Source organism: Panthera onca, chromosome C1 (assembly GCF_046562875.1).
Source record: "Panthera onca isolate mPanOnc1 chromosome C1, mPanOnc1 haplotype 2, whole genome shotgun sequence".
NCBI classification, from domain to species: Eukaryota; Metazoa; Chordata; class Mammalia; order Carnivora; family Felidae; genus Panthera; species Panthera onca.
Window position 1 is genome coordinate 79,618,182 of NC_138346.1, and position 26,463 is coordinate 79,644,644.

The window sequence follows — 26,463 nt, forward strand, 5'->3', positions numbered from 1 at the left end:
GTTACTTCTTTTTTTTTAAATGTTTGTTTATTTTTGAGACAGTGAGAGAAAGCGCGAGCAGGGGAGGGGCAGAGAGAGAAGGAGACACAGGATCTGAAGCAGGGTCCAGGCTCCGAGCTATCAGCACAGAGCCCAATGAGGGCCCACGAATCGTGAGATCATGACTTGAGCCGAAGTCAGACGCTCAACTAACTGAGCCACCCAGGCGCCCCTAAATTGCTGTTATTTTTGAGTCTTACATCATCAACACAGAATGTGTCCATTTAAATATGAACGTATATTATAAAAGTTATCTGTAAATCACTACCTTAATTAACTTCTGTGTATAAGTAAAAACACACTGCATTTTTAAAATGGCTATTGGGGCACCTGCATGGCTCAGTCAGTTAAGCCTCCAGCTTCGGCTCAGGTTATGATCTCACGGTTCATGGGTTCAAGCCCCTCATCAGACTCTGTGCTGACAGCATGGAGCCTGGAGCCTGCTTCGAGTTCTGTGTCTCCCTCTCCCTCTGCCCCTTCCCCTCTGCCCCTTCCCCTCCTCTCTCTCTAAAAAATGAATAAACATGAAAAAAAAATTTTTAATGGCTATTAACATACAATTGTGTTTCAGAAGGAATATCTAACTTTCCCAAACAATATGCATCATCAACTACATGAAAAAATCTAAGAAACCATCCTGGGGAAAACCTCCCCACAAATATAAAAAGTGTATAATTCTGAAGATGACAGAATTGAGTTGAATTTTAAAATTAAATAAATTGGGGGCGCCTGGGTGGCTCAGTCGGTTAAGCATCCGACTTCGGCTCAGGTCACGATCTCGCGGTTCGTGAGTTCGAGCCCCGCGTCGGGCTCTGGGCTGATGGCTCAGAGCCTGGAGCCTGCTTCCGATTCTGTGTCTCCCTCTCTCTCTGCCCCTCCCCCGCTCATGCTCTGTCTCTCCCTGTCTCAAAAATAAATAAAACGTTAAAAAAAAATTAAAATTAAATAAATTGGAATTATTAACTTAAAGAAACCCAGTAATTTCTCATTAAGTCTGACCATAACCTTATCCCAGTGCTACTGATACAAGAAGCATCTAAAAAAAAAAAAAAAAAAAGAAGCATCTAAACGCTATTATATAAACTATGAATAACTACATAGAAGCCATGATTTAAATTAAAAAGAAACAACTCTTATCAAGCCCAGATCTTTGGACTCCACACACAATATCGTATTCCAGTAGCTTGGTGCGGAATTATTCTTTTACCTATCCTCTTTTCAACCTATTCTGGGACTTCAAAACTGTACTGCTCTGATATTAATTCTACTTGAGCCCCTGAAGTTATTGGTACATTTGAATCCAAAATGATAACTTCTTTTTTTCTCCTCTTCAGAAAATTTACCGCGAAGGTTGGGATGAAATGAAGATGAGCTGCGATGTGCGGCTGGATGCCATCCCTATCCAGGCTGCCAAGGCCTCCAGGGAGATTGCCAGTGACGTAAGTGTGGCCTTGTTTAACTTCTCAGTTTTTAAGCAAACATCCTAGGTGCATCAAGAGCACATACTGTGACCCATCTGCTTTGTTTTTCCATCTCCAGTATAAATACAAGCTTGACCATGAGAAGCAGAAGGGACACTACGTGGGTACCCGCACAGCCAGGGATGACAACAAGATCCGGTGGGCCCTCATCGCTGGCAAGATTCAGAATGAAAGAGAGTACCGGCTGCACTGGGCCAAATGGAAGACTAAGTTCCAAAGCCCTGCAGACATGCTTTCCATCTTGCACTCTAAAAAATGCCAGACTCTGGTCAGCGACATTGATTATCGCAATTACCTACATGAGTGGACGTGCATGCCTGACCAGAATGATGTGATTCAGGCCAAGAAAGCCTACCAACTGCAAAGCGATGTGAGTGGGCTACGTTTTAGCATGAGCTCTTTTCTCATTTTGCCGTGACTCCCATAAAGTTTGTCATTAAATTTTATATCACCACTTCCTGTCTTTATACAGCCAAGAAAGTTTGTCATTAAATTTTATATCACTGCTTCCTGTCTTTATACAGCCAAGAATTTGGTTTTAGTTACATCATATAGTATGGTGTCAAAAATCATCAAAGGTGTGAAAGATGTAGATTTTGTATTAAGGAATATATGGTTGTGTGACTATAAATCTTAACTGTGACTGTATAAAGACAACTACTGTGAAAATATTATTTGTGGAATTTATGTAGCAACAAAGGTACAACGTTGGCAGTCTGTGGAAAGGATGTAGGCACAGGTAGGCTTTTTTTCAGTTGATGTAGTGTTTAAAAATCTTGAATTAAGTTGCCAAGGTTTTTTAAATCAGGAAATTTGGGGTACAAATTTGGATTCCCTACTTCTTTAGAAAAATCGGAGAACAAATTCCTGGACATGCATTACGCCCTGGCAACCGTAACTGGAGCCGAACTGAGGCTACCCCCCTTTAGATAGAAAAATGTCTCCCCGTTTTTCATACCTCCTGACCTCCCAATGAATTTACTTATGTTACCTTCCCAGCTGCTTGAGTATGTCATCTTTATATTGTATTTTTCCATCAAATCAATAGATAGAATAAATAGGACCGTATGACCAGAGTTGCTGAGATCACATGGCTCTGTTCCCACAGGCTGTCTACAAGGCTGACTTGGAATGGTTACGTGGGATCGGGTGGATGCCGACTGATTCCGTTTCTGTCAATCATGCCAAACATGCTGCAGATATCTTCAGTGAGGTATTCCAAGATTTTACCTGGCCATTTAGTGCATTTCCTGGGAGACTGGACAAAATTACACAAGCCAAAATGAAGTCATGCCCCATCAGCAATGTTAATAACTGCAATTGCTGTCATTTAAGCCAGAAATATCTTGTCCCAAAACAACCCTCTACTGTCCCTATCACATCATGGGGCCACATCCATAATATAATGTCCAGTACACTCACCGATGCTTGGAATTGTGTAAATGGAAAACTTCTTTTGTCAGCAATGACACCACACTTGGGAGAAGTTTACACAGTTGAAAAAAAACACATTGAGTATCATGATACAATTATTATATATGTATTATATTGTATATATGTATTATATTACATGACTTTGATAACTAAGCAAACCTGCTACTTTCAAAATCTGTGGGAGGTGTGAGAAACCACTCAGTTGTTAAAAAATAAAAGACTACGAAAAAAGGCCAAATTGCCAAGAAGGTGCCATTCAAATATGGCACTCTACACTTCTAGTAGAGAAGGACCCTTAAGTCTAGTATCTCTTTCTCGGCTCAGACAGGACCAGAAACTACAACTGTTTGAAAGATATTTTCTTTCCCATAGAAAAAATACCGCACGAAAATAGAAACTCTCAACTTTACTCCTGTGGATGACAGAGTTGATTACGTGACTGCAAAACAAAGTGGTGAGATCCTAAATGATGTAAGTACATGGCTGTCGTTCTAAAATTGCTCAGTCGTGAAATGTCATTTCCAAAGCTTTCCACCTACTTAAGCTCAGCATGCAATCATTGTCTGAGATACAGATTGTAGTCATTGAGATGATGCTTGCATTTGCTTGGACGACATTATATTTTCTTAACCTCAAGTAACTTACCCTCTTGCCTCTCATTTCCAGATTAAATACCGGAAAGATTGGAATGATACCAAATCAAAGTACACTCTCACAGAAACCCCCTTGCTGCACACTGCCCAGGAGGCAGCCCGGATTCTGGACCAGGTATGGATTTTAGCCAGATGCCTGGTACTTTGTGTGGAGACAAAGGACCATAATATAACTGTGGGAGATGTATGTACATGACCAGTCCCTCATTGTGACTCCTTACTTAAGCTTCTGTTGTGGCTCTCTGTCTTTTAGTATCTCTACAAGGAAGGTTGGGAGAGGCAAAAAGCTACAGGTTACATTTTGCCTCCGGATGCGGTGCCATTTGTCCATGCCCATCACTCTAGTGATGTTCAGAGCGAGGTAATTTATCCTTATGTGAGTGCACGTTGGAGTGTTCCTTGGCTTAGCAGGCCTGGCTGGGCTTAGGGATGGTTGGAGTATCTGCTCCCTTCTAGTCCTTCCTGTAGGCTTTGGGAGTCTGTTTTTGGCTTCTTTAAAAGCTGTCGTTTGCATGCTTTACTGTTCTTCTATTCCCCCGCTTCCTTAAAATCTCTAAGCTTTCAAATAAAATATAGGCAGAATTAGAAAACAAATATTTTTTTTTTCTATTTTTAAATTGCTGTTTCTTCATATCTATTTATTTCACTGCTTTTTGTTATTTAGTCTCAGTGAGGCAGTTGACAAAAGGCTGAGGGGCTGAATGCTGATGTTTCCAGCCCGCTTTGCCTTGAGTGCTTGTCATAACTGATGGAATCTCTATTTTTTCTCCTACCAGCTGAAATACAAAGCTGAACATGTAAAGCAAAGAGGTCATTATGTTGGTGTTCCAACGATGAGAGATGATCCTAAACTGGTTTGGTTTGAGCATGCAGGCCAGATTCAGAATGACAGACTATACAAAGAAGACTATCATAAAACAAAGGCCAAAATCAATATACCTGCTGACATGGTGTCGGTGTTGGCTGCCAAACATGGGCAGGAACTTGTCAGTGATATTGATTACCGTAATTACCTGCACCAATGGATATGTCATCCTGATCAAAATGATGTTATCCAGGCAAGGAAGGCCTATGACCTACAGAGTGATGTAAGTGATTTTGTTTCTTAATTATCTAGAAATGTATGGTGTACTCTGAGAATTATAAGCAGCACTCTGGATGCACCAGTCTTGGAAACTTTGAGCCATAAATATTGAGTTTGTTCCCAGAAGGGAAATAAGGCTGGATATGAAGTAGAGAAAGACCGTGGGCAGTGATTGACAGCTTTGCCTTGACTATGCATTCCTGAATAACTTTCAAAGTCAAATAAAAAAAAATTGTTTTTGTATCATCTTTGCCATCAGCAACATCTCACATCTGCCTGAAAAGTTATCAGTTGATTTAGAATAACAATTGGCTTGGGGTGAGACTGGAGAGCGAGTTGGGATTTTAACAATATTGGATGATCATGTAGTCAAGGACCTGGGAACACCCCATTCTTGCTTTGTGAGCATTTCACTCCTTCAGGCATTTATGAAGGACTTGCTTGCAAAGAATCAAAACAAAAAGGAAACAAAGTACTAATGAGCCACAGGAGGGCCCAGAATCCCTCATGCACAGCTTTGGTAATGCTGGGGTAGAGAATACATGACATAGGCCATCTGACACCGAAGCCTGAGTCAAGACCTCTAGCTACCACCAACAGTCTGTAAGGAATAGAAACACAGTGCATTGAAGTGATGCTTGGGTATACCCTGGAGCTAACCCTGCCTGATATTCTCATTACCAAATCAGAATCAAGAAGTGAAGGACCACCTGTAGCACAGGTGCCGAATTTGAACATCCCACCTCATTGCTGCTACAACAGAGTGACTATTGTGGACCTTTAACCAGATTAGCAGCTCCTTTGGTATGAGGTGGCCCAAGAGAATCTAGGCACTGGGTGGGGAAGAGGAGAGCTAGGCTTGGCCAGAGGGATGTGTCCCCCTACTCTATAATACACGAGCACTTACTTGTGTAATTTCCTTTGTATTGTGTAAATGTCCCACATATTTCTAAATACCAAATACAAGTCCATCTAAAATTACACTCTCCTTGGTAAAACCTTTCCTTAGGCTCACTGCTGAAAATAATGGCTTCCTGGCCGTAATTCCCACAGCACTTGAATGTTTCTGCTCTCACAGCACTTACCACCCTTCACCTTGTAAATGACTTCTGTTTACACTAGATTCCTTTATATACTTATCCCTCAAAGCACCTAGCACAGCACCTCACTCATAGTAACATGCTCAAGAAATATTCCCCAGGTAAACAGATGAAATCATGATGGAATCAATGAGACAAGAGCTATGAGACAGAAATCCTTAAAAAGCTCCTGAAAAAGTTGTTTCTGATCTGCTGTCTGTAATCCTATGTCTGAGTCATTTATACCTGCGTTGTCTCTCTCTTCCTGCTCTCAGAATGTGTACAAAGCTGACCTGGAGTGGCTCCGTGGCATTGGCTGGATCCCCCTGGATTCTGTGGACTATGTGAGGGTTACTAAGAACCAGGAAATGGTGAATCAGGTACGCAGAGCCTTTTCTCACCTAATGCCTGACTCCCTTGCCTGCTGTGTGGGGATAGGTACCCAGCCTTAATCATCTCTGTTTCTTTGCAGATAAAATATAAGAAAGATGCTCTTGACAACTATCCTAACTTTACAAGTGTAGAGGATACTCCAGAGATTGTTTTGGCGAAGATTAATTCAGTCAATCAAAGTGATGTAAGTTTGCTTTGTGTATAATGAGGTACATGGACTGGGGAGTTAGCTGTCCACCATTGAATGCATTTGCGTAACTCCAGATAACTGCTTGTAAGAAAATGAACACTGGGGTGGGAAACTGTAAGATCATCTTTGGTGGGAATGTCTGAAAAGTCACTAGTAGGATGTATACTCTACTCACTTTTAGATAATATCTGTGTTCTTGTCCAAATTTTTCTGCTATATTAGCTAAAAATGAGCTGAAATTCAACCAGTTGGTTAGTTTTAACCTCTAAATGTAGACTGATTATTATCTTGCTAGGTAGAACCCATGAAACTTTAAATACACATTTACAGTAACCAAAGGCTTTGTTTTGTCTTGTTTTCTCCTTAGATAAAGTATAAAGAAACATTTAATAAAGAAATAAAGGGCAAGTATACATTTTCTCCAGATACACCACATATCACCCACTCCAAAGACATGGGAAAACTCTATAGTACCGTAAGTTTTATGCAATTTACAACTCAGTTCTTAATTTTAAGCTCTTGTCAGTATTCATATCCTTGGCTGATTTTGTGAACAACTGAACATATAAGATCTATTATTTTTATTGTATGTAGTCTTGTTTATTAGAAATAACTAGTCTTGTTTATTAGAAGTAGTATCTGTTCAGCCAGTATTTTTGAGCTCCTGTGATGTGCCAGGCACGGTAGGAGGCACTAAGAAGCTAAAGCTCAATAAAGACAAGTCCTTCCTTCACAAGCCCATGCAAATGAGAGGGACAGATATCCAAAGAAATAGATAATAATGTCACAAGTGCTGTACCAGCTCTAGGTGCACATAGGACTGAACATCTATCAACAGGGAAAAGAGAGGAAAAGCTGGTCCTTCTTTAGCAATCATGTATAAATATCTGTAGCCAACAAATGGAAGACTTGACCTCCCAATTTTAATTCAGCTAATTTAAATGATGATTGTGTGTAGGTAGTGTGTATGTTGTATGCCCAATGGAAAGCAATCTTTGGTGATTCTCTCCCTATGTGAAAATTTATTTTTCACTTTTATTAGAACTTAGTTAAACTCTGTTATAAAATGCCTCAGTGTCTGTAGATTTAATTTGCAATAAGCCAGAAGACTCTGCCCTGTTCTTAGGTAGACATGATCATGGCTCTAAATAAAGATGTAAGCTTTGCCTTTAAACATAAATATTTTACCTTGGTTTTACCATTTTCTTTTTAGCAATATCTGAAGGAAGTTGAATACAAACTTGTTGACACACATTTCTTTGTTCTAGATACTGTATAAAGGGGCATGGGAAGGAACCAAGGCCTATGGCTATACCTTGGATGAACGCTATATTCCCATTGTTGGAGCTAAGCATGCCGACTACGTGAACAGTGAGGTCAGTAGTACTGTTTCCTCTCATAGGTTTCAGAGTCTTTCTTGATTGGGAAGGTGGTTAGAAAATCCCAGTGATTCTCAATGTTGTACCTATTTCACAGCTTAAATACAAAGAGACATATGAGAAGCAGAAGGGTCATTATCTGGCTGGAAAAGAAATCAGTGAGTTCCCTGGTGTGGTTCACTGTCTGGATTTCCAAAAGATGAGGAGTGCGGTAAGCAAAACTCACCTTAGTGGAGGATTTGTACCCTTAAGTGTACTATTAGTCTGCCTGTTTGTAATCTGTTCTTTGGTTGAGAGGGACATGGGGTGTGAGGAATGAGTCCCCATCCCTGCCAGTTAGCCTTGTGTACCTTGGACAGCTATGGGCCTTCTCCCCTTCCTTCCTCCTCCACTACCAAACACACAGTGAGGTAGCTGTTTGGAAAAAGGAGAACATGACAAGGTAACTATTTACCCCTCTATTATGAAAGGATGGGAAACTGAAAAAGAAGAATATATTAAAGTATAATTTTTTTTAATCTTTGTTTATTCTAAAGGTACTGATCTATGGTAGAGATTAGACTCTAAGAGAGATCAATCTGAATAATTCACACTTTAATTCCTCTCTTCTTTTTGTCTTTAAAAAATATTATTCTTTAGTTGAACTACAGAAGAGATTATGAGGACACCAAAGCCAATGTTCATATCCCCAACGATATGATGAATCACGTGCTGGCTAAAAAATGCCAGTACATCCTCAGTGACCTGGAGTATCGACACTACTTCCACCAGTGGACATCTCTTCCGGAGGAACCCAACGTTATACGGGCCCGAAATGCCCAAGAGATCTTGAGTGATGTATGATGTCCTTTCTGAAGCTTGACTTGGTTACAGGCTTCACCCAACCCTGCCTAGGCCTTCAATGCTCTAATTGTCCCTGTATTCGTAAATGTGGCTGGTTTTTTTTATATTTTTTTTTTTTAACGTTTATTTATCTTTGAGACAGAGAGAGACAGAGCATGAACAGGGGAGGGGAAGAGAGAGAGGGAAACACAGAATCTGAAACAGGCTCCAGGCTCTGAGCTGTCAGCAGAGCCCGACGCGGGGCTCAAACTCACGGACTGTGAGATCATGACCTGAGCCGAAGTCTGACGCTTAACCGACCAAGCCACCCAGGCGCCCCTGTTTTTTTTTTTAAAACATGGTGGCACAGGTAACCACTTTTTGGTGTAAGAGTCCCCTCTGAGTCCTGTGACACGTATGTTAGATATTTAATCTGTTTTTATACCAGATTTGACTTAGCTGTTGCTCTCCTCCTGAGTTTCTTTAGGTCGGGGCATTAACGACCTCCAGCTGTTGAAAGGCCCACCCTATGACCACTGAGCACAGCCAGCAGCTGATAGGAAATTACCAAAATGCAATTCTAAGTTCAGTTAGCACCTGCCACTTTTCATCACCCCTTCTTTCTTGCAGAATGTGTATAAGGATGACTTGAACTGGCTGAAAGGCATTGGATGCTATGTTTGGGATACACCTCAGATCCTCCATGCCAAGAAAGCCTATGATCTCCAGAGTCAGGTGCGTGCATCTTCCTAGAAGGACTGGCTCACTGTGAATCCGTGGACTTTGTAATGCTCTCCGTGGGTGACAACTAGGCCATCCCTGTGCTCAGGCGGAGAAAGCTGCTTTAACAGTGCATGATCCAAGGAAACCAAAGGATCCCTGCGCAGTAGAACCTCTCCTGGTGACCTCCTCTTGTGTTGGACCTTCTCGGTTTTAGTATCTCCTATGGCTTAAGCATTTGATATTTATAAGAAAAAGTTACCTGGGAGGTGTTTCCTAGTGAACTAACTCTCAAGCATCTGTCCTGAAGTTGATGAGGTTAACTTGCAGAGAGTAAGATGCAAATGCATGCTTTGACCTTAGGTAGATAAGTTCTGAAGTAAAAAGTAGATATCTGGAAAATTGCCCAGCATATGTTTGGGCTCTGATAGGGCAGGTTAATGGAAGGTCGAGGCTGTGGAACTGTAGTCAGGGTTGGGGTACACACATGGAAAAGGAAGAAAGGAAGAGGACCTGGCAAAGAGCCAAACTCCACTGTTGGTGAAGACAAACTATTAGTCTTGACAGCCAAACAATGTTGGCAGGAATATAGAATGACAGCCTGTTTGTTAGTATGAAAGCAGAAACCCAGAAATAAAGGCTCATCTAAATTGGCACAAACTGTGAAAGCTGAAATTTTACCATTTCTGCTCACTTGTTTTTCTTTACAGCTACAATACACGGCAGCAGGTAAAGATAATCTACAGAATTATAACCTGGTCACAGATACACCACTTTACGTGACTGCCCTTCAAAGCGGCATTAATGCCAGTGAGGTGCGTCTTCCTTGTACTACTCTTCCAGAACAAGCCATTACTTTCTTTATGTATTTTCAAACAGCAGAAAAGCATAACTCATCTTTTTTGTGTGTAGGTGAAATATAAAGAAAATTATCATCAGATTAAGGACAAATATACGACAGTTCTAGAAACAGTGGATTACGACAGAACCAAGAACCTGAAGAATCTTTATAGCAGTGTGAGTTCTTTTTCTCATCTTTGTATTTGAGTTCTCTTTTTCTCCTTTAGAGACAATAAGGGAATAGTTGGGATAGACACCTTACCCCCAAAAGTTTTTCCAGTTTTTTTTCATGAACCTTCAAATTCCTACTCTATCTCATCAGTAGTCCTAGTTACAATTAAATAAGCCCCACTTTAAATATTGCACCATTTCATGCAGTTGTCACAAATTTAGGAGCTCCTTCCTTATTGAAGGCAGGTGCAGTTGAAGTTATGCTACATTGACCCTGGACTTGTCCTTCCCTGACTTCTCCGGTGGCCAGTGGCTTACAGCCTGCAAACACATTCTTTTTCCTCCTCTGAATTGGTTAATTCAACAAGCATTTTTTAAACTTCATTTAAAAAAATTTTTTTTTAATGTTTATTTCTGAGACAGAGACAGAGCATGAGTGGGGGAGGGGCAGATAGAGAGGGGGACACAGAATCCGAAGCAGGCTCCAGGCTCTGAGCTGCCAACACAGAGCCCGACGCAGGGCTCGAACTCACTGACCGTGAGATCATGACCTGAGCCGAAGCCGGACTCTCAACCAGCTGAGCCACCCAGGCGTCCCTAAACTTCATTTTGAAATAATTTTAGATTTACAAAAAAGTTGCACAAATAGCACAGAGAATTCCAGCATATTTTTCTCTGTGATACAATTATCAAAACTAAAATATTAACATTGTTGCAGTGTTGATTACAGACTTCATCCACTTTTCACCAGGGTTTTCCCACTCGTGTGCTTTTCTGTTTCAGATGCCAGTCCATCATCCCACATTGCATTTAGTTGTCGTGACTCTTTAGCCTCCTCCAATCTGATCATTTCTCAGTTCGTCCTTGTCTTTTTCTGATTGTGACGCTTTTGAAGAATACTGACCAGTTATTTTGTAGAATGTCCCTCAATTTGGTTTTACATGATGACTTCTCATGATTAGATCAATAGTGTGCAGTTCTGGCGAGCATAACACAAAAGTGATGTGCTTCTCTCAGTGCATCATGGCAGGTGGCACGTGACATCAATAACTGGTGATGTTGACCTTGGTAACTTGGCTAGGTCACTATCTGCTGAGCTTTTCCACTGTAAAGTTACTCTTTTCCCCTTTGTTATGAAGAAATATCATGGAGGAAATACTTGGAACTATGCACGTATCCTGTTTTTCCTCGAACTTTTCTCTCACGTATTTTAGCATCTATTGATGGATCTTGCCTGAAACAATTATTGCTATGTAATATGCCTGTTAGTGATTTTCTGTTTCCTGCATCCTTTCTACATTTATTAGTTGGAATTCTGCAAGAAACAACTCTTCCTTCCTACCATTTGTTTCTTTTATTTGTATCAGTATGGGCTCATGGATATTTATTTTATTCCATAGGATGTAGTCTATAATGTTATTTATTTTCTTGCTCTAATTATTTTACCTTTGACCACTGGGGGCTCTTTCAAGGTGTCTCCTATAAGGCCTTGACATACTCCATCATTGTTTTCCAGCACTTCCTTACTTTCTGGCACCACAACATGCTCATCTTGTATTTCCCCTGTTCTAGACCCACCTCTCTAAGGAGCCCTAGTTTATTTATTGGAGAATGGCATTTCAAAACCAAGATCAAAATACTGGGTGTGCTCATTTGCTGCTAGGACTCCTATGGGGACAGAGCTTAGAAATATATGTATACTAACCACATATGCATACATGTCTGTATTCTATACTTACCTAACCATATCTGTGTTTTAAAACATGAGTTCCTACTGATGTCTCCAATATAACTCTACACCACAGAGTTCATTCTAGCCTTCTACCCTTTCTTATTTTTCCAACTTGTGTTTGTCTTTTTTTAATTTTTCCAGAAAGCCCAACTCTCATCACCTACGATACATGTACTTATTTGTTCAACTCTTATAGGCACATAAAATGTTTTCACAATTGCTAACCCATATTCCTGTGGGAAACAAATTTAGTAACTAGAGTACAGTATTTTGTGTGGTTATTTTGGTTACAGACAAAATACCATTTTCCAAAACAAATTAGTTTTCTTTCTCACTTTCTCCAGTGTAGTTTGTTACACATTTGTAACACAATTAGACTTATTTGTTAGAGTTTTTACCCTATTTTAGTCCTGTCCCCCATTCTGGTTGCTTCTGTGTTTTAATTTACATACTGTAAATTACTCTTTGTGGTATGTAGTACTATGGCTTTTAGCAAGGCATGGAGTCATGTATTCACCACCATAGTCAAGATACAGAAAACTTCTATATCACCTCAAAATTTCCCTCTTGCTTCCCCTCTTTTCTCCCTTGACATCCACAGAGGCATTTTCTGCACTTGTTAAAAGAAAAAAAAATTTTGTTAACCTTTTTTGCAGAATGTTATGTAAATGGAATTAAGAATTATGTAGCCATCAGGTCTGGCTCTTTCTCTTAGCAAAATGCATTTATGTACTACACACATTGCTATATAAACTAGTAGTTTATTCTTTTAATACCATTCCATGGATGTACCACAATTTGTTTATCCATCCAGGCTTAAAGGACATCTGAGTTCTTTCTAATTTTTGACAATTGTGAATAAAGCTGCTGTATACATTTGTGTATAGGTTTTTGTGTAGAGGTAAGTTTTCATTTCCCTTGAGTGAATAAATACGTAGGAGTGGAAATATTTTGGGGGCTCTCAGCTACCAAAAAGTAGGAAAGGATAAATAGATTTTAAGTTAATGGTTTTCATCCTCCAGGAATTCCTAGACCGATGGAGAATGAATATAGCATCAAAAATTTTGTTTTAATTTATGTAAATTTCACTCTTTGTGATGTATAATACTATCGCTTTACAAATGCATAGTCACGTGTCCACCACTGCATTCAAGATATAGAAAAGTTCTTTATCACCCCAAACAAAGAAATAAAGAAAATAAAGAATAAAGAGAATAAAGAAAAGTTCTTTATCACTGCCAAACTGTGATAAGTACTATGGTAGAGAACAAAATAATGAACTGTGAAATTATAGTCATGGCATTAGACCTGTTATTCATGTAGGGGTACGTGGATCCTACTGAAGGTGAAGATCTAGAGGTTGGTAAGGAGTCTCTGAGAAGGACAAATACAGGAAAGACCCCCTCCTCAAGAGCCAACAAGAATGCATCTTTCTGTATTCACAAGATGATTTTTAACCCCTACAGAACCTGTACAAGGAGGCCTGGGATAGAGTGAAAGCCACCAGCTATATCCTGCCTACCAGCACTATGTCCCTGACACATGCCAAGAACCAGAAGCATCTGGCCAGCAATGTAAGTCAAATGCAAATGTGATAGCCTTCCACCCACCATCTGCCTTCCCCAGTTCTCTGCTCCTAGAATCTTTCTGGTTGTGTCATATGGATTATGTTGTATGTTATGTATATTGTAAAACAAAATCCTAAATAACATGATCTATTTAGATCTTTAGTCTTTTGAACCCTTTATGCCTAAAGTGTTCTTAAAACTTAAGTAAGCCTCTTCTAGAGACTTTTACCACTTAATTGTGAACATTTTACATAGCATTTTAGATCAGTATTTCTCATACCTTTTTTTTTTACCATGACCCACAGTGAGAAATTGATTTGATATTGCAAGCCAGCATGCAAATACATACACACGCGTGCGTGCGTGCACACACACACACACACACACACACACACCTGAAGTTTACATGAGTTCCTTCTGACATAAATATTTTACAGAAGAGAGCATACTGCTACACTAAAAACAATGCACTCTGATCATTTCGATTCTGTTCTATTCATTTAAGTGCTAATGACCCAGTAAATTGATTTCACTGCCTTCTCATGGGACCTAGAGATGTGTAATTAGGAAAGGACTTTGTTAGATAATATATGGAATTTAATTTTTACCTGAAAGAAAAACGAATATATGTGATTTTCTCAGACCCAAGTCTGTTTGGAAGACTGCAAACAGACTAACCCAAAGGAGCAAACTTCATTTGGAAAGAGAGGTTTTGTAGATAGAATTGAAAAGCTCAGCAGATATTTGCTCCTTTAGTCATAAAAAAAGTTATAGAAGCAGAATTTTCAGCAACTTGTTTTTGGAACAAGGTGGGACACAGAGAAATTAATCCCTTAAAAGACAGATTTCAACAGTAGCTTAAAAAAAAAAAAGGTGCCTTTGAATAGTATCTTCTTTATAACTGAGGAATGGTTTAGATGTAAGGAGCATGTGAATTAATGTTCTGGAAAATTCTGTTGGGAATTTTTGTTGGTTTCCAGTCAGCAAAGGGCTTCACTGCAATTCTTACACAAATAATCCCATCTTCCTTTTTTTGTTTTGTTTTTGTTTTTGTTTTACTAAGTTGTGGGCCTTTGAGTTATGAGAGAAATTTTATCATGTGCTAGGAGATTGGATCTTCATTTCTGTAAGGGCCTTACCTCCTAGTTCATGTAATCATGGAGCATTAATTCATAGGCAATATGTCTTAAGAATTAAAAGTTGGTTTTCCCATAGAAACTGGTTACAGTGTATTTTTGGGAAACCTCATAAAAACTGAAATTCAAGGACTATGTCTCTTAAGCATCAGGCTTGTCAATTACTAAAAACAAAGAACTGAGCACATTTTTCATCTTTCATTCATGGTTGAGAAAATCAAAGTCATTATCATGAAAGAGATTATTTAAAAAATACATAATCTTTAAAATGAATTAATTTTAGTAGCAGAAGTATTGGTACAGGCATTTTTATATTTTATTTTATTTTTTTGACGTTTACTCATTTTGAGAGAGAGAGCACATGTGCATACATGCATGTGAGTGGGGGAGGGGCAGAGAGAGAGAAAGAGAAAGAATCCCAAGCAGTCCCTGTGCTGTCAGAGCAGAGCCCGACATGGTGCCTGAACTCACAAACCATGAGATCATGGCCTCAGCTGAAATCAAGAGTCAGACACTTAACCAACTGAGCCACCCAGGCATCCCGGTATGGGCATTTTTAAAACAGTAACTAAAAGTTTATACCTCTCTGCAGTTTACAGAGTACTGTCAGGTATAGTTTTATGTAATTCTCAGGGTCACCCTGTGGCAGGCACTAGTGCTGTATGTCCACCTCTATGCAAAGATGAGGAGACGAGCCCAGAGAAGTGGTGACCCCACGTTGGTTGGATCTCAGGGTTGGGCCCTTCCTATTATGTCCCGTACTCTTTAACAATATAAATCCATTACTCTCCAAAACTTTTTCTCCCTTTGTACTTTCTCTCTGTAGATCAAGTATCGAGAAGAATATGAAAAATTCAAAGCTCTTTATACTTTACCAAAAAGCGTCGAAGATGATCCAAATACAGCACGGTGTCTCAGAGTCGGCAAGTTTAACATTGATGTAAGTAATCCCAAAGACCTTCCTTCAAATCAAAGCCAAGTAATATAGCCATCTATCATAGATCAGAACATTTCCTATTAATGCACATGGCACTGACTGTGCATATGTGAAGAAGGGAAGTGTTATTTCTGCTTCCCCCGCCCCCATGGATCTGTAGGAAGTGTCAGAAAATTCCAGATCCCACCTGATTGCTGTAAGTTGGTTACCCTGACTTCTCTGGTATATAAGAAAAGCACGTATTGCCAGGATACCTTGCACAATTTCCTGTATAATTGGCATGTTATTTTATCTTCATAGCGCCTATACAAATCAGTTTATGAAAAGAACAAAATGAAAATCCACATTGTTCCTGACATGGTGGAGATGGTTACTGCTAAGGATTCTCAGAAGAAAGTCAGTGAGATTGATTACCGCCTACACCTCCATGAGTGGATCTGCCACCCTGACTTGCAAGTCAACAGCCACGTCAGAAAAGTCACAGATCAGATCAGCGACGTAAGCCCATTGCTTATGAAGGTCCCCTTCCCTGGCTCCACATCCCATTCTGAGGAGAAGCAGATTCCCTGTTGCTTCCCCTCAGCCTTCTTCCACTATCGCTTTCCTACATACCTATGGGTCTGTCCCTGGAAGCAGGGCTCTGTGTGCCCATGTTTCCATGGTACCCTCAGCCTCACAGCGTAATGCCTTTTGATTTTCATTCCATAAAGTCATCCTGGGTCCAGAGGGTGTTAAAGTTATGACCAGTTTTTTTTTGTTTGTTTGTTTGTTTGTTTGTTTGTTTGTTTGTTTTTTTGGTCTGATTCCTTCTGTCTGCTGCAATCCTTTAGATTGTGTACAAAGATGACCTCAACTGGCTAAAAGGCATTGGCTGCTACATCTGGGACACTCCTGAAATTCTTCATGCCAAACATGCTTATGATCTACGTAATGATGTGAGTTTGCCTTTTTTTGTTTGTTTGTTTTTTGGCTTTTTTTTTTTAAGTATGTTTCCTTTTCTACATAGTATAAGTCAGGGGGAGAGTTATGGACATTGTCACAGACCAGCTATGTCGTAAGTGGTGTTGAGGATGGCTGAGCTGGAGAAAGATGCTAAGGAGCAGAGGATGGCCATTGCACAGGAATGCCTGTAGCTTTCCAATGAAACACTGCATTCAAGCTGTCCCACTGTCTTCTTGTGGCGAAGGGACCCCTGGCTCTTTTCTTCTGTCTACATTTGGACTATTTCAAATATTGAGCACATGATTTGCATATTAGGAAAATCTCATTTGTTAGGAGTTTGTGGTGCTATAGACAGGATCTATTTATAAAAAGAGGATTTGCTAGGCAAATTAACAGTGTAATCAAGATTTCAGTAAAAAAGCTCCAATGTTCCTAGAAGAGCAGCTGTCAAGCCTGCTAGAAGGCTCTGGAAGCTCTATAGGACTATAAACATTGATTACACAGATTGTCATAAAATTCAAATGCATCCTGGTCAGTTGAATAAGTGCTAATGAAAGTAAACATTGGGGCACCTGGGTGGCTCAGTTATTTAAGTGTCTAACTTCTGCTCAGGTCATGATCTTGTGGTTTGTGAGTTTGAGCCCCACATCAGGCTCTGCACTGACAGTGTGGAGCCTCCTTGGGATTCTTTCTCTCTCCCTCTCTCTCCACCCCTCCCCAACTTGTGCTCTCTCTCTCTCTCTCTCTCTTGCTTGCTCAAAATAAATAAACTTAGGGGAAAAAATTTAAAAGCAATCAAACCCTCTGTGAAAACCAGCAATTTCTGATACAGTGAATGGTCTAACACAGGTTTATTTTCTTCTCTTGGCAGATCAAGTACAAAGCTCATGCGCAGAAGACGAGGAATGACTACAAGTTGGTCACTGATACTCCACTCTATGTGCAGGCTGTCAAAAGTGGGAAACAACTAAGTGATGTAGGTGCATGGGGAAGTAGTGTGGACAGTAGTAAAGACAGACTGCCACTCAAGCAGAAGTGGCAAAAAAAAAAAAAAAGTGGTCTTTTCTAACTGGGAAACCAGAATTAGTACCTTAGAAAGTACTTACAGCTCTGCTCTTGTTCTCTGAAACCTGATGTGTTCAATCAGTTCCCAGTGAGGAGTTGTAAGGGATCTAAGTCTACTAAATACTTGGTGTTTTAGAGCGTCCGAAGTTGCTTCTTGTATCCTTGTGTCAAGAGCAACAGCTCTGTCTCACTGTCTAAGAATTCTAATAAATTAGAGCAAATGACACTAGGGTGAGGAGGGAGAAAACTCTGAAGTCAGAGATGTGGACAGTCACTACCACACATCCTTCATGAGGCTTGGGAAAAGCCCTAATCCCTCTGAGCCTCGGCATCCTTATATGTACACCACATATATCCATTACGCCTGAAAAACAGCAGATGAACCCAGCACAAAGCTGTTCTTTCTTATCTTCAACTAACCTCCCAGGTCAATAAGTAAATGTCAAATCCCACCAGTGAGTTAGAATGTTAAAACCTATTCTTTTGACTCCCTCACACCTGTCAGAATGGCTAACATTAACAACTCAGGAAACATAAGATGTTGGCGAGGATGTGGAAAGAGAGGATCTCTTTTGCGCTGTTGGTGGGAATGCAAACTGGTGCAGCCACTCGAGAAAACAGTGTGGAGGTTCCTCAAAAAATTAAAAATAGAACCATCCTATGATCCAGCAATTGCACTACTAGGTATTTATCCAAAGGATACAGGAGTGCTGATTCATAGGGGCAGTTGTACCCCAATGTTTATAGCAGCACTATTAACAATAACCAAATTATGGAAAGAGCCCAAATGTCTATCAACTAATGAATGGGTAAAGAATATGTAGTACATATATACAATGTAATATGACTCAGTGATCAAAGAGAATGAAATCTTGCCATTTACAACAATGGAGATGGCACTAGAATGTATTATGCTAAACAAAATAAGTCAGAGAAAGAGAAATATCATAAGATTTCACTCATATGTGGGATTTAGGAAACAAAACGGGTGAACATAGAGGAAGGAAGGCAAAAATAAGATAAAAACAGAGATGGAGGCAAGTTATAAGAGACTCTTAAACACAGAGAACAAACTGAGGGTTGCTGGAGGGGCGTTGGGTGGAGGGATGGGCTAAATGGGTGATGGGCATTAAGGAGGGCACTTGTTGGGATGAGCACTGGGTGTTATATGTAAGTGATGAATCACTAAATTCTACTCCTGAAATCATTATTGCACTATATGTTAACTAACTTGGATTTAAATTTAAAAAAAGAAAGAAAAAGAAAAAATGCAAAGGGAAAAAAACCCTATTATTTTGAAACTTATAGTGGTAAAATACCCACTCTTCCTCTTCCTAAGCCTGAGCCATCTGTTCTACTTCTCTCTCAGTGTGGGGAGCACACACTGGTTGTGATCCTATTAATAAGACACATTAATAGATCAGATAGAGTCCCCTAGGCAAAGGGAAGCAGGCTACCTTTTTCTCATTTTTTAAGAGAGACTTGGGTTTCCATTTACTTCTTTCCAACAAGGCTGCTGCAGTCTGAATCAGCTGACCCTTCTCCTCTCTGCACACAGGCTGTTTACCACCATGACTATGTGCACAGTGTCAGAGGCAAAGTTGCTCCAACGACGAAAACTGTGGATCTGGATCGGGCCCTCCATGCATACAAGCTCCAGAGTGAGGTGAGTAGTTAGAACCCAATACAGGGCCCAGCAGAAGTCCAAGATGCAGCCTAAAGGGCCAGGCCACTGGCCTCTCTAGAAGCCACTTGGGCATGTATCTAGAAGGCTTGGGCATATATCTCAGCCTGACCTTGTCATTTATAAATGCTGTTCCATTCACAAGAGTTAAAAAGCAAAACAAAGAAAAAACCAAAATAGTACATAGTCTGTCTTCCTCTTGGCTGGCAAGCCAAGCAAGCAATGGGTACTTTCTGGAGCAATATTTATAAGATACAATGAAGAAAGCCAACTTACTCTCTCTGCCTAAAAAACTTAAAACCAAGGTGACGAAGGCAAGGCACATAATCATAAAAGACTTCACTTAAGAGCTAGAGCTAGAAATTGCTGTTGGAATTCAGAAGAGAAACTGGATTCCACTCATATATTTAATATCCCTATTCTGTATTACCTGGTGTGATGCTACATTGGTCTCACCCTTTAATGTTACTCTCCTATATTGAATGTTAAAAGTAATTTAGTTTTTAACATTTCAAACACTGTTCCTACTCCTGTAGCTCCCTTTAAAGACAGACTTGTGTATTTATTTATGTATTTATTTATTTATAGTTTTTATTAGAGAGTGAGCATAAGCGGGACAGAGGGGTAGAGGGGCAGAGGGGGAGAGAGAGAGAGAGAGAGAGAGAGAGAGAGAGAGAGAGAGAGAGAATTTCAAGCAGACTCCACACTCAGTACAGAGCCTGATGTAGGGCTCAATCCCACAACCCTAGGATCATGACCTGAGCCAAAACCAAGAATAGGATGTTCAACCTACTGAGCCACCCAGGCACCCCAAGACAGACTATTTAAAAGGTCACAGAGAAACTCCTTTCCCTTTTCTACTAGGGATAGGAGTATCTTGACCTCTTCACAGCCTGACTTCAAGATGCCACGTTTATGGTGGGGATGGGATTCCAAAGATGTGCCTTATAATTATGACTGTCTCAGGGATTGCTGGTGATATGAATAGCATCTAAGAGTGGGGTTAATGACAGAGGCAGCACTGACTGCCTGTTTTCTCTACTTTTCCCATTTTCTTGCTAGATTGTCATGCAACTAATGGGGCATAAATTCAAAAACAGAGAATTATTATTTTCTATAAGCTCCTTCGCTCATCACTCTTCTTTTCAAAAGCAAAAGTTAAGAGTAACTTAATTCATTGCCTGACTCTTAGAACTTACTTAATTTCTTCCTGAAATCAGTTTGGTGATCATAAGAACATTAAGTATCTAATTGAAAATCTATTGTGTACTGCATGTGACTTGTTTAACTTAGATCAGTTATTTGATGTAGATGTCATTTACCTACTCTTCCTCATTCCTGCAGGGTCTATACCGAGGAGCTGGCCGGCGCACCCTGCCTACTGGATATAGGCTTCCCGTGGACACCTCTCACTTCAAACACATCAAGGACACCCGATATATGAGCAGTTATGTAAGTGGTCTCCTCATTAAGATGGGGTCTGAAGGTGGTGGGAGCACTAATATTCATTAATAGCCTACCTAATGCCCTTAGTCATACTCTGAATGCTCAACATGATATAATGATGGGACTAGATAAGGGGAGACAGTGTGTTTTCTAGGGTTGCTATGGAATTGGCTTGCTCCTGCTTTAGCAGTATCTGTGTAACCCAGGGGGTTAGCATAGGGCTTTTGTGGGATTGCATCTGCATGAGTCAGTTACTTCAGCTCATGGTTTATGGCTGTTAGGATACGTCTACTTCTGTTGGCTTTAGCACAGAAGAATCCTGAACTATTCCAAGCCATATACCAGTAATGGAAGTTCGTACATGCACTGCTGATGTGTGGCAACAGTATTACCTTCAAGATACAACATCACTGTATATTCCTTTGAAAAAGAAAGGACTTCTTGCCTTGCTGCTGGCTCTGATACTTGCCCCACTGCTTACCTTCTGTGCTCACTTAAAAAAAAAGCTCAGAGGGGTAAATAGGCTCTCACCACTTGTAGCTTGCCCACATGTCACTGACACTAACCTTCCCTGGATTTAAAAGTTCCACATTGGAATGTGATGCATTTACCCTATGGCAAAGCCTAGGGAAGTGTTACTATGTCTGTGACTCTGGCCTGCATACCATACACACAAATCAACCATCAGTTGAAGAATAAGCCGTCTCTTCCATGTTACCCTTTAGAGTCCTGGGAATCAAACTTGCTGGCCAGGTAGGGTCCAATAGCCAGGGGCCCAAAAATATGGTTTCCAAAGCAGAGTCACAGACTGAATAATCTAACATGTCATTTTTTAAATCAGTCTGTAAGGCCATTCATCAGTGTTAAAAGTAGTCTCTTATGTCTTCTTTGCATTTTCTAATTTCCTAGCTGTACTAGGGCTAAAAATACAGGGTTTTTTCTTGTATTTTTCTTTCCTGCCTATAAACAGATTTATCTAGGCAACACTGAATTTTATTCCTTTCTGGACCTGGCTTTATTAGCAAACAAAATAATTTTTAAGACTCAAATTACTATAGAAATTTTGTCAAGGACTTTTCCTTATACTTAATGCTTAGAGAGTAATTTTCAAATGAAAGTGACAGCTCTTTTCTATTTGAGAAGTATAAAGCTACTCTGTGCTTACCCATCTGTGAACTCATTCTGACTTTGCTTTTGCAGTTCAAGTACAAAGAAGTTTATGAACACATCAAGGCAAATGGATATACACTTGGTCCCAATGACGTTCCATTTGTCCATGTCCGGAGGGCCAACAATGTTACCAGTGAGGTACTGTGAATGTGGATTCTGTTGGGCAAAGACTGAGTTTCAAAGACCATGGCTTTGTTTGAAATGCATTAAAAGTTAATTATATTTTAGCTATAAATTCGCACATCAGCAAGGAGTAAGAGAGCCCTTTTAGTTACCATTTTGATACTGGTATCCATTGGCAACATTTTTCTATATTTGCTGATGCCATTGTACAGATCCAATTTATAGATTATAATGCAAATTAATTCCTTTTTTGACATTTATATACAAAAAACTTTAATAAATTTGCATTTTAGTCTGACTCATGACCCTGGTTTTCTACACAAATGATTGGTTTGTATATCTGATCCTATCCAATCATCTGATAGTATGTGGAAGGTTTGGTGGTCAAAATTCTTCACCTAAATAAGATAAATACCATTTTCTCTTTTTTCCTAATCCCAATCACTTTTTTAGGTCCTTAATCACCCCTCTCATGGCTCTTTATGTAAAATATTTGCTGATTAGTCAATGGATGCCCTCATCTTCCTACACTAAATAACTGGAATGGTTTTTCCTCCAATGTAGAGACTGTATCGACAATTGTACCATAAACTGAAAGACAAGATTCATACAACTCCTGACACACCTGAGATCCGCCAAGTCAAGAAGACACAAGAGGCTGTTAGTGAGGTGGGTATTTTCTTAGGAGAGAGGAAAGGCTGTGGAACCCAGGCAGGAATGTCAACCATTCAGTCTCTGATGTGTGTTTCTGGGTGTGTTTTTCTTTAGTTGATCTACAAATCAGACTTCTTCAAGATGCAAGGCCACATGATCTCACTGCCATACACACCCCAAGTGATCCATTGCCGCTACGTGGGAGACATCACCAGTGATGTAAGCATCTCCTAGGGATCTTTCTGACGGGCTCTTACCAAGAGGCTGTCTGCATTTAAGCCACCACTGGTCTTTGAACAGCCTTCTGCATTGAATACTTCTAAACTGAATATACAACTTGGAGGCAAAATTGTGTGGAAGTAGGACCACACATTTCTCCAGCTATGAAAACAATAGTAAGAGGAACACGTGAGAATGACAAAAATTGCTGACCACCATTCTGCATTCAACACTGAATCATTACCAGCTCCTCACCATACATGACCTCTGATCCTAGGTCCTGTTTATATTATCTTTCTCCTGCTCATCCCCACTCTCACCCTTTTTAGCAACTTCCTTCTACCATTTTTTTTCTCCTTAAATGTTTCCTTCTCCTAAAAGACCACTCCATTCAGCCTATGCTTTTCTCCCATCAATATAATAATAACATAATACTCCGTTCTCTCCTCAGCTCAGAATTAGAGATTAAATTTTAAAACCTGTGATTCATTTGGGTGCACGCAAACTAAGAGTTTTCAACCAGGTAGATGTGTTCAACCAAAATGAAAGATATATCAATATAAAAAGTGTCACTACTCTATCTTCTTTGTTCCTGGTTTACATTTACTCACAGCCTGCTATATTTCTGTTTCTGTGACACAGATTAAATATAAAGAGGACTTGCAGATTCTCAAGGGACTGGGCTGCTTCTTGTATGACACTCCCGACATGGTCCGCTCCAGGCACCTGCGCAAGCTCTGGGTGAGTGCACATCTTCACAACACACGGCTACCCCTGGACAGCCTCCATATGTCTCATTACCAGCCTCAAGGTCCTAGACAGAAAGACTCTTTGCCTGCAGCTACTTTTAAGGGTAAATTTACCATTAACCAATTTGAATAAGTCATGACCCACTTAAGATGCCATGTGCCTCTGTAAGAGGTGATGAACTCAATTAAATGACAGTTGTCTTTGTTCCTTCCCCGGGAAGACATCCAGGACACGTGGAAGGCCTGCTCACATTGCACATACCAGCATTTGAGAGAGAGTTATATGACCACGACACGCAGTTCCTTAAATGACTAATTAACTTGTATTTCCATTGTTTTTTTTTCTCTAAGTCTAATTACCTGTACACCGATAAAGCAAGGAAGATGCGAGACAAATACAAAGTGGTTCTTGACACTCCAGAATACAGAAAAGTACAGGAACTGAAGACACATCTGAGTGAGGTAAGGATGCTGAACCTATCACTATAAGTGACTTGTTCTTCCGGTGACTGTTTTTCAGGCAACTACACTAGGCAAAAAAATCTCCACTCTGCCTTTAATTACAGACACGTCCATCATGTCTAAGCAAGTCAACTGACCTCATTTTGCCTCAATTAACTGATTTTGTCCCCTTTTGATGAGGCTGTTGACTACCTGTGACTAGGGCTGCTGAGAGTTCACATGATTTTATAAATTAGAAAGGTCTTCTGTCTTATGCTATTGTTGCAGTCTCCAAACTGAATTTATTTCAAAACTATCTCTTTAATCCCTGCTATCAGATACCCTGAACACAGCACTGCCATTTGAAAAGTCTTATATGGTTCCCTGCTCTGCTGCCCACAACAGATTCCAAACTACTATGTTGTTTCATTTTCGGTTGGCACTGAGACTTCTGATTTATTATAAACAGTTGTGCATAGATATCTCATGCTCTCACCTGCATACTTGGTTCAGTGAGGGTTGGACCCCATCTTATTTAGTTGTGTATCCCACAGTGCCTTGCTGCCAGTGACTAAATGTGCTTTGTAAAGATCAGGGTATTTCACAAATGTAAATGGTTTTTCTTATTATAGAAGAATTGGCTGTTCTCATTCAACTTTCAGTTTGTCTTGTGGCCTCATCAGACTTCACCGAGCTAAGCCACATGTTAGCGGTCAGGCCACTTCGTTGACTCCCCATTCTCAATAGTTCTGATGCTGCTAATTAGGAATCACTTATGCTCTTAGACCTTGAGATGTCCTGGCAAACCAAATGTTGCCCTCAGTGGAGGGGATGTGCAGCTTCCTACACTCCTAGTGAGCTAGAGGCAGAGGATGATTAATTCTTTAGTTATTGCAAATGCTACATTGAGTGCATTTGCTTTCCTGAAAGCTTACTTGTGTTACTTCACCCGGCACGAGCACTTTTCCAGGAATGCTTACGTTCTTCTGTCTCAGCAAAGTTGTGCTTCTCCGCCCTGGCAGAGTATCAGGATCACCTGGGAAATGTTTCTAAACTACCCTTGAGTGGGCTCTAACTCCTCAGCCTCACAGCAAACTTTCTGATTGTCTGTGTCTGGGCATCTGCATGCCTTTAGCTGCTCCAAAATGATTCTAACATGCAGTCAGTGTTGGAAACCACTGCTTTAAAGTATCCCATCTGTCCTCCAGCTACCACATAATAAAACATAGTTTGGTAACTTAAACTGTTTATTGGTATCTCTGAAATACCTTTATTTCTCTTGGCTGTTTGGATTCAGAATTACCTAAAACTTTAATTTCTCCTTTTCCTAATTCCTATTGGGATTTTCTGCATCTTATGCATCAACACTGAGGAAAAAGAATAGATATTCTTCAGTAGTTCATTTCCTCCCACACTTGGCTCACCAGAAGAATGACGTGGGAATGATAAAATATTGACCCACCTCTTCAATTTTTGAAAGAGTTTGAGAAGGATTGGTGTTCATTCTTTGAATGTCTGGTAGAATTCATCAGTGAAGAATGAATTCATCAATGCAGAATTCATGCGTGCTTTTGATCTTGGACTTTTGTTAGTTGGGAGGTTTTTGATTATTGATTCAATATCCTTACTAGTAATTGGTCTGTTTAGATTTTCTATTTTATCACGATCCAATGTTGGTAGGTTGTATGCTTCTAGGAATTTATCCATTTCTTCTAGATTGTCCAATCTGTTAGTGCATAATTGTTTATAGTAGTCTCCTTTATACTTTGTATTTCTATGATATCAGTTAAAACATCTTGTCTTTCATTTCTGATTTTGAGTTCTTCGTGAGTCTAGTGAAAGATTTGTCAATTTTGTTTATCTTTTCAAAGAACCAGCTCTTTCACTGATCTTTTCCATTATTTTTTTAGTTTGTATTTTATTCATTTCTTCCCTGATCTTTATTTCCTTCCTTCCACTAACTTTGGCCTTCATTTAGTCTTCTTTTTTTAATTTCCTTGAGGTGTAAAGTTAGGTTGTTTATTTGAGACTTTTCTTGTTTCTTAAGGTCGGTATATATTGTTATGAACTTTCCGATTACAACTGCACCCAGAGACACCTGGTTGGCTCAGTCAACTCTTAATTTCTTTCAGGTCACAATCTCATGGTTCATGGGATCAAGCCCTGTGTTGGGCTCTGTGCTGATAGTGCAGAACTTGCTTGGGATTCTCTCTCTCCCTCTCTGTCTGCCTCTCCCCAGCTCATGCAGTCTCTCTCTCTCTCTCTCTCTCTCAAAATAGATAAATTAACTTAAAAAAATGCATGCATAAGTT

General features: G+C 40.0%; 1 protein-coding gene across 1 annotated transcript in view; it reads left to right on the forward strand.

Moving 5' to 3' along the window:
* NEB (nebulin) overlaps positions 1 to 26,463 on the forward strand; it is a 224,961-nt gene that overhangs the window by 141,799 nt on the left and 56,699 nt on the right. The window contains exons 100-127 of the mRNA XM_078451297.2: positions 1,374 to 1,478; positions 1,579 to 1,890; positions 2,629 to 2,733; positions 3,327 to 3,425; positions 3,621 to 3,722; positions 3,861 to 3,968; positions 4,384 to 4,695; positions 6,046 to 6,150; positions 6,243 to 6,347; positions 6,721 to 6,828; positions 7,622 to 7,729; positions 7,830 to 7,943; positions 8,372 to 8,569; positions 9,185 to 9,289; positions 9,985 to 10,089; positions 10,187 to 10,291; positions 13,484 to 13,591; positions 15,548 to 15,661; positions 15,959 to 16,156; positions 16,489 to 16,593; positions 17,472 to 17,576; positions 19,224 to 19,331; positions 20,694 to 20,801; positions 21,996 to 22,103; positions 22,653 to 22,757; positions 22,857 to 22,961; positions 23,604 to 23,702; positions 24,062 to 24,172. Of these exons, the coding sequence (XP_078307423.2) occupies positions 1,374 to 1,478; positions 1,579 to 1,890; positions 2,629 to 2,733; positions 3,327 to 3,425; positions 3,621 to 3,722; positions 3,861 to 3,968; positions 4,384 to 4,695; positions 6,046 to 6,150; positions 6,243 to 6,347; positions 6,721 to 6,828; positions 7,622 to 7,729; positions 7,830 to 7,943; positions 8,372 to 8,569; positions 9,185 to 9,289; positions 9,985 to 10,089; positions 10,187 to 10,291; positions 13,484 to 13,591; positions 15,548 to 15,661; positions 15,959 to 16,156; positions 16,489 to 16,593; positions 17,472 to 17,576; positions 19,224 to 19,331; positions 20,694 to 20,801; positions 21,996 to 22,103; positions 22,653 to 22,757; positions 22,857 to 22,961; positions 23,604 to 23,702; positions 24,062 to 24,172 (3,570 nt within the window). The remainder of the gene's footprint in view (positions 1 to 1,373; positions 1,479 to 1,578; positions 1,891 to 2,628; positions 2,734 to 3,326; positions 3,426 to 3,620; positions 3,723 to 3,860; positions 3,969 to 4,383; positions 4,696 to 6,045; positions 6,151 to 6,242; positions 6,348 to 6,720; positions 6,829 to 7,621; positions 7,730 to 7,829; positions 7,944 to 8,371; positions 8,570 to 9,184; positions 9,290 to 9,984; positions 10,090 to 10,186; positions 10,292 to 13,483; positions 13,592 to 15,547; positions 15,662 to 15,958; positions 16,157 to 16,488; positions 16,594 to 17,471; positions 17,577 to 19,223; positions 19,332 to 20,693; positions 20,802 to 21,995; positions 22,104 to 22,652; positions 22,758 to 22,856; positions 22,962 to 23,603; positions 23,703 to 24,061; positions 24,173 to 26,463) is intronic.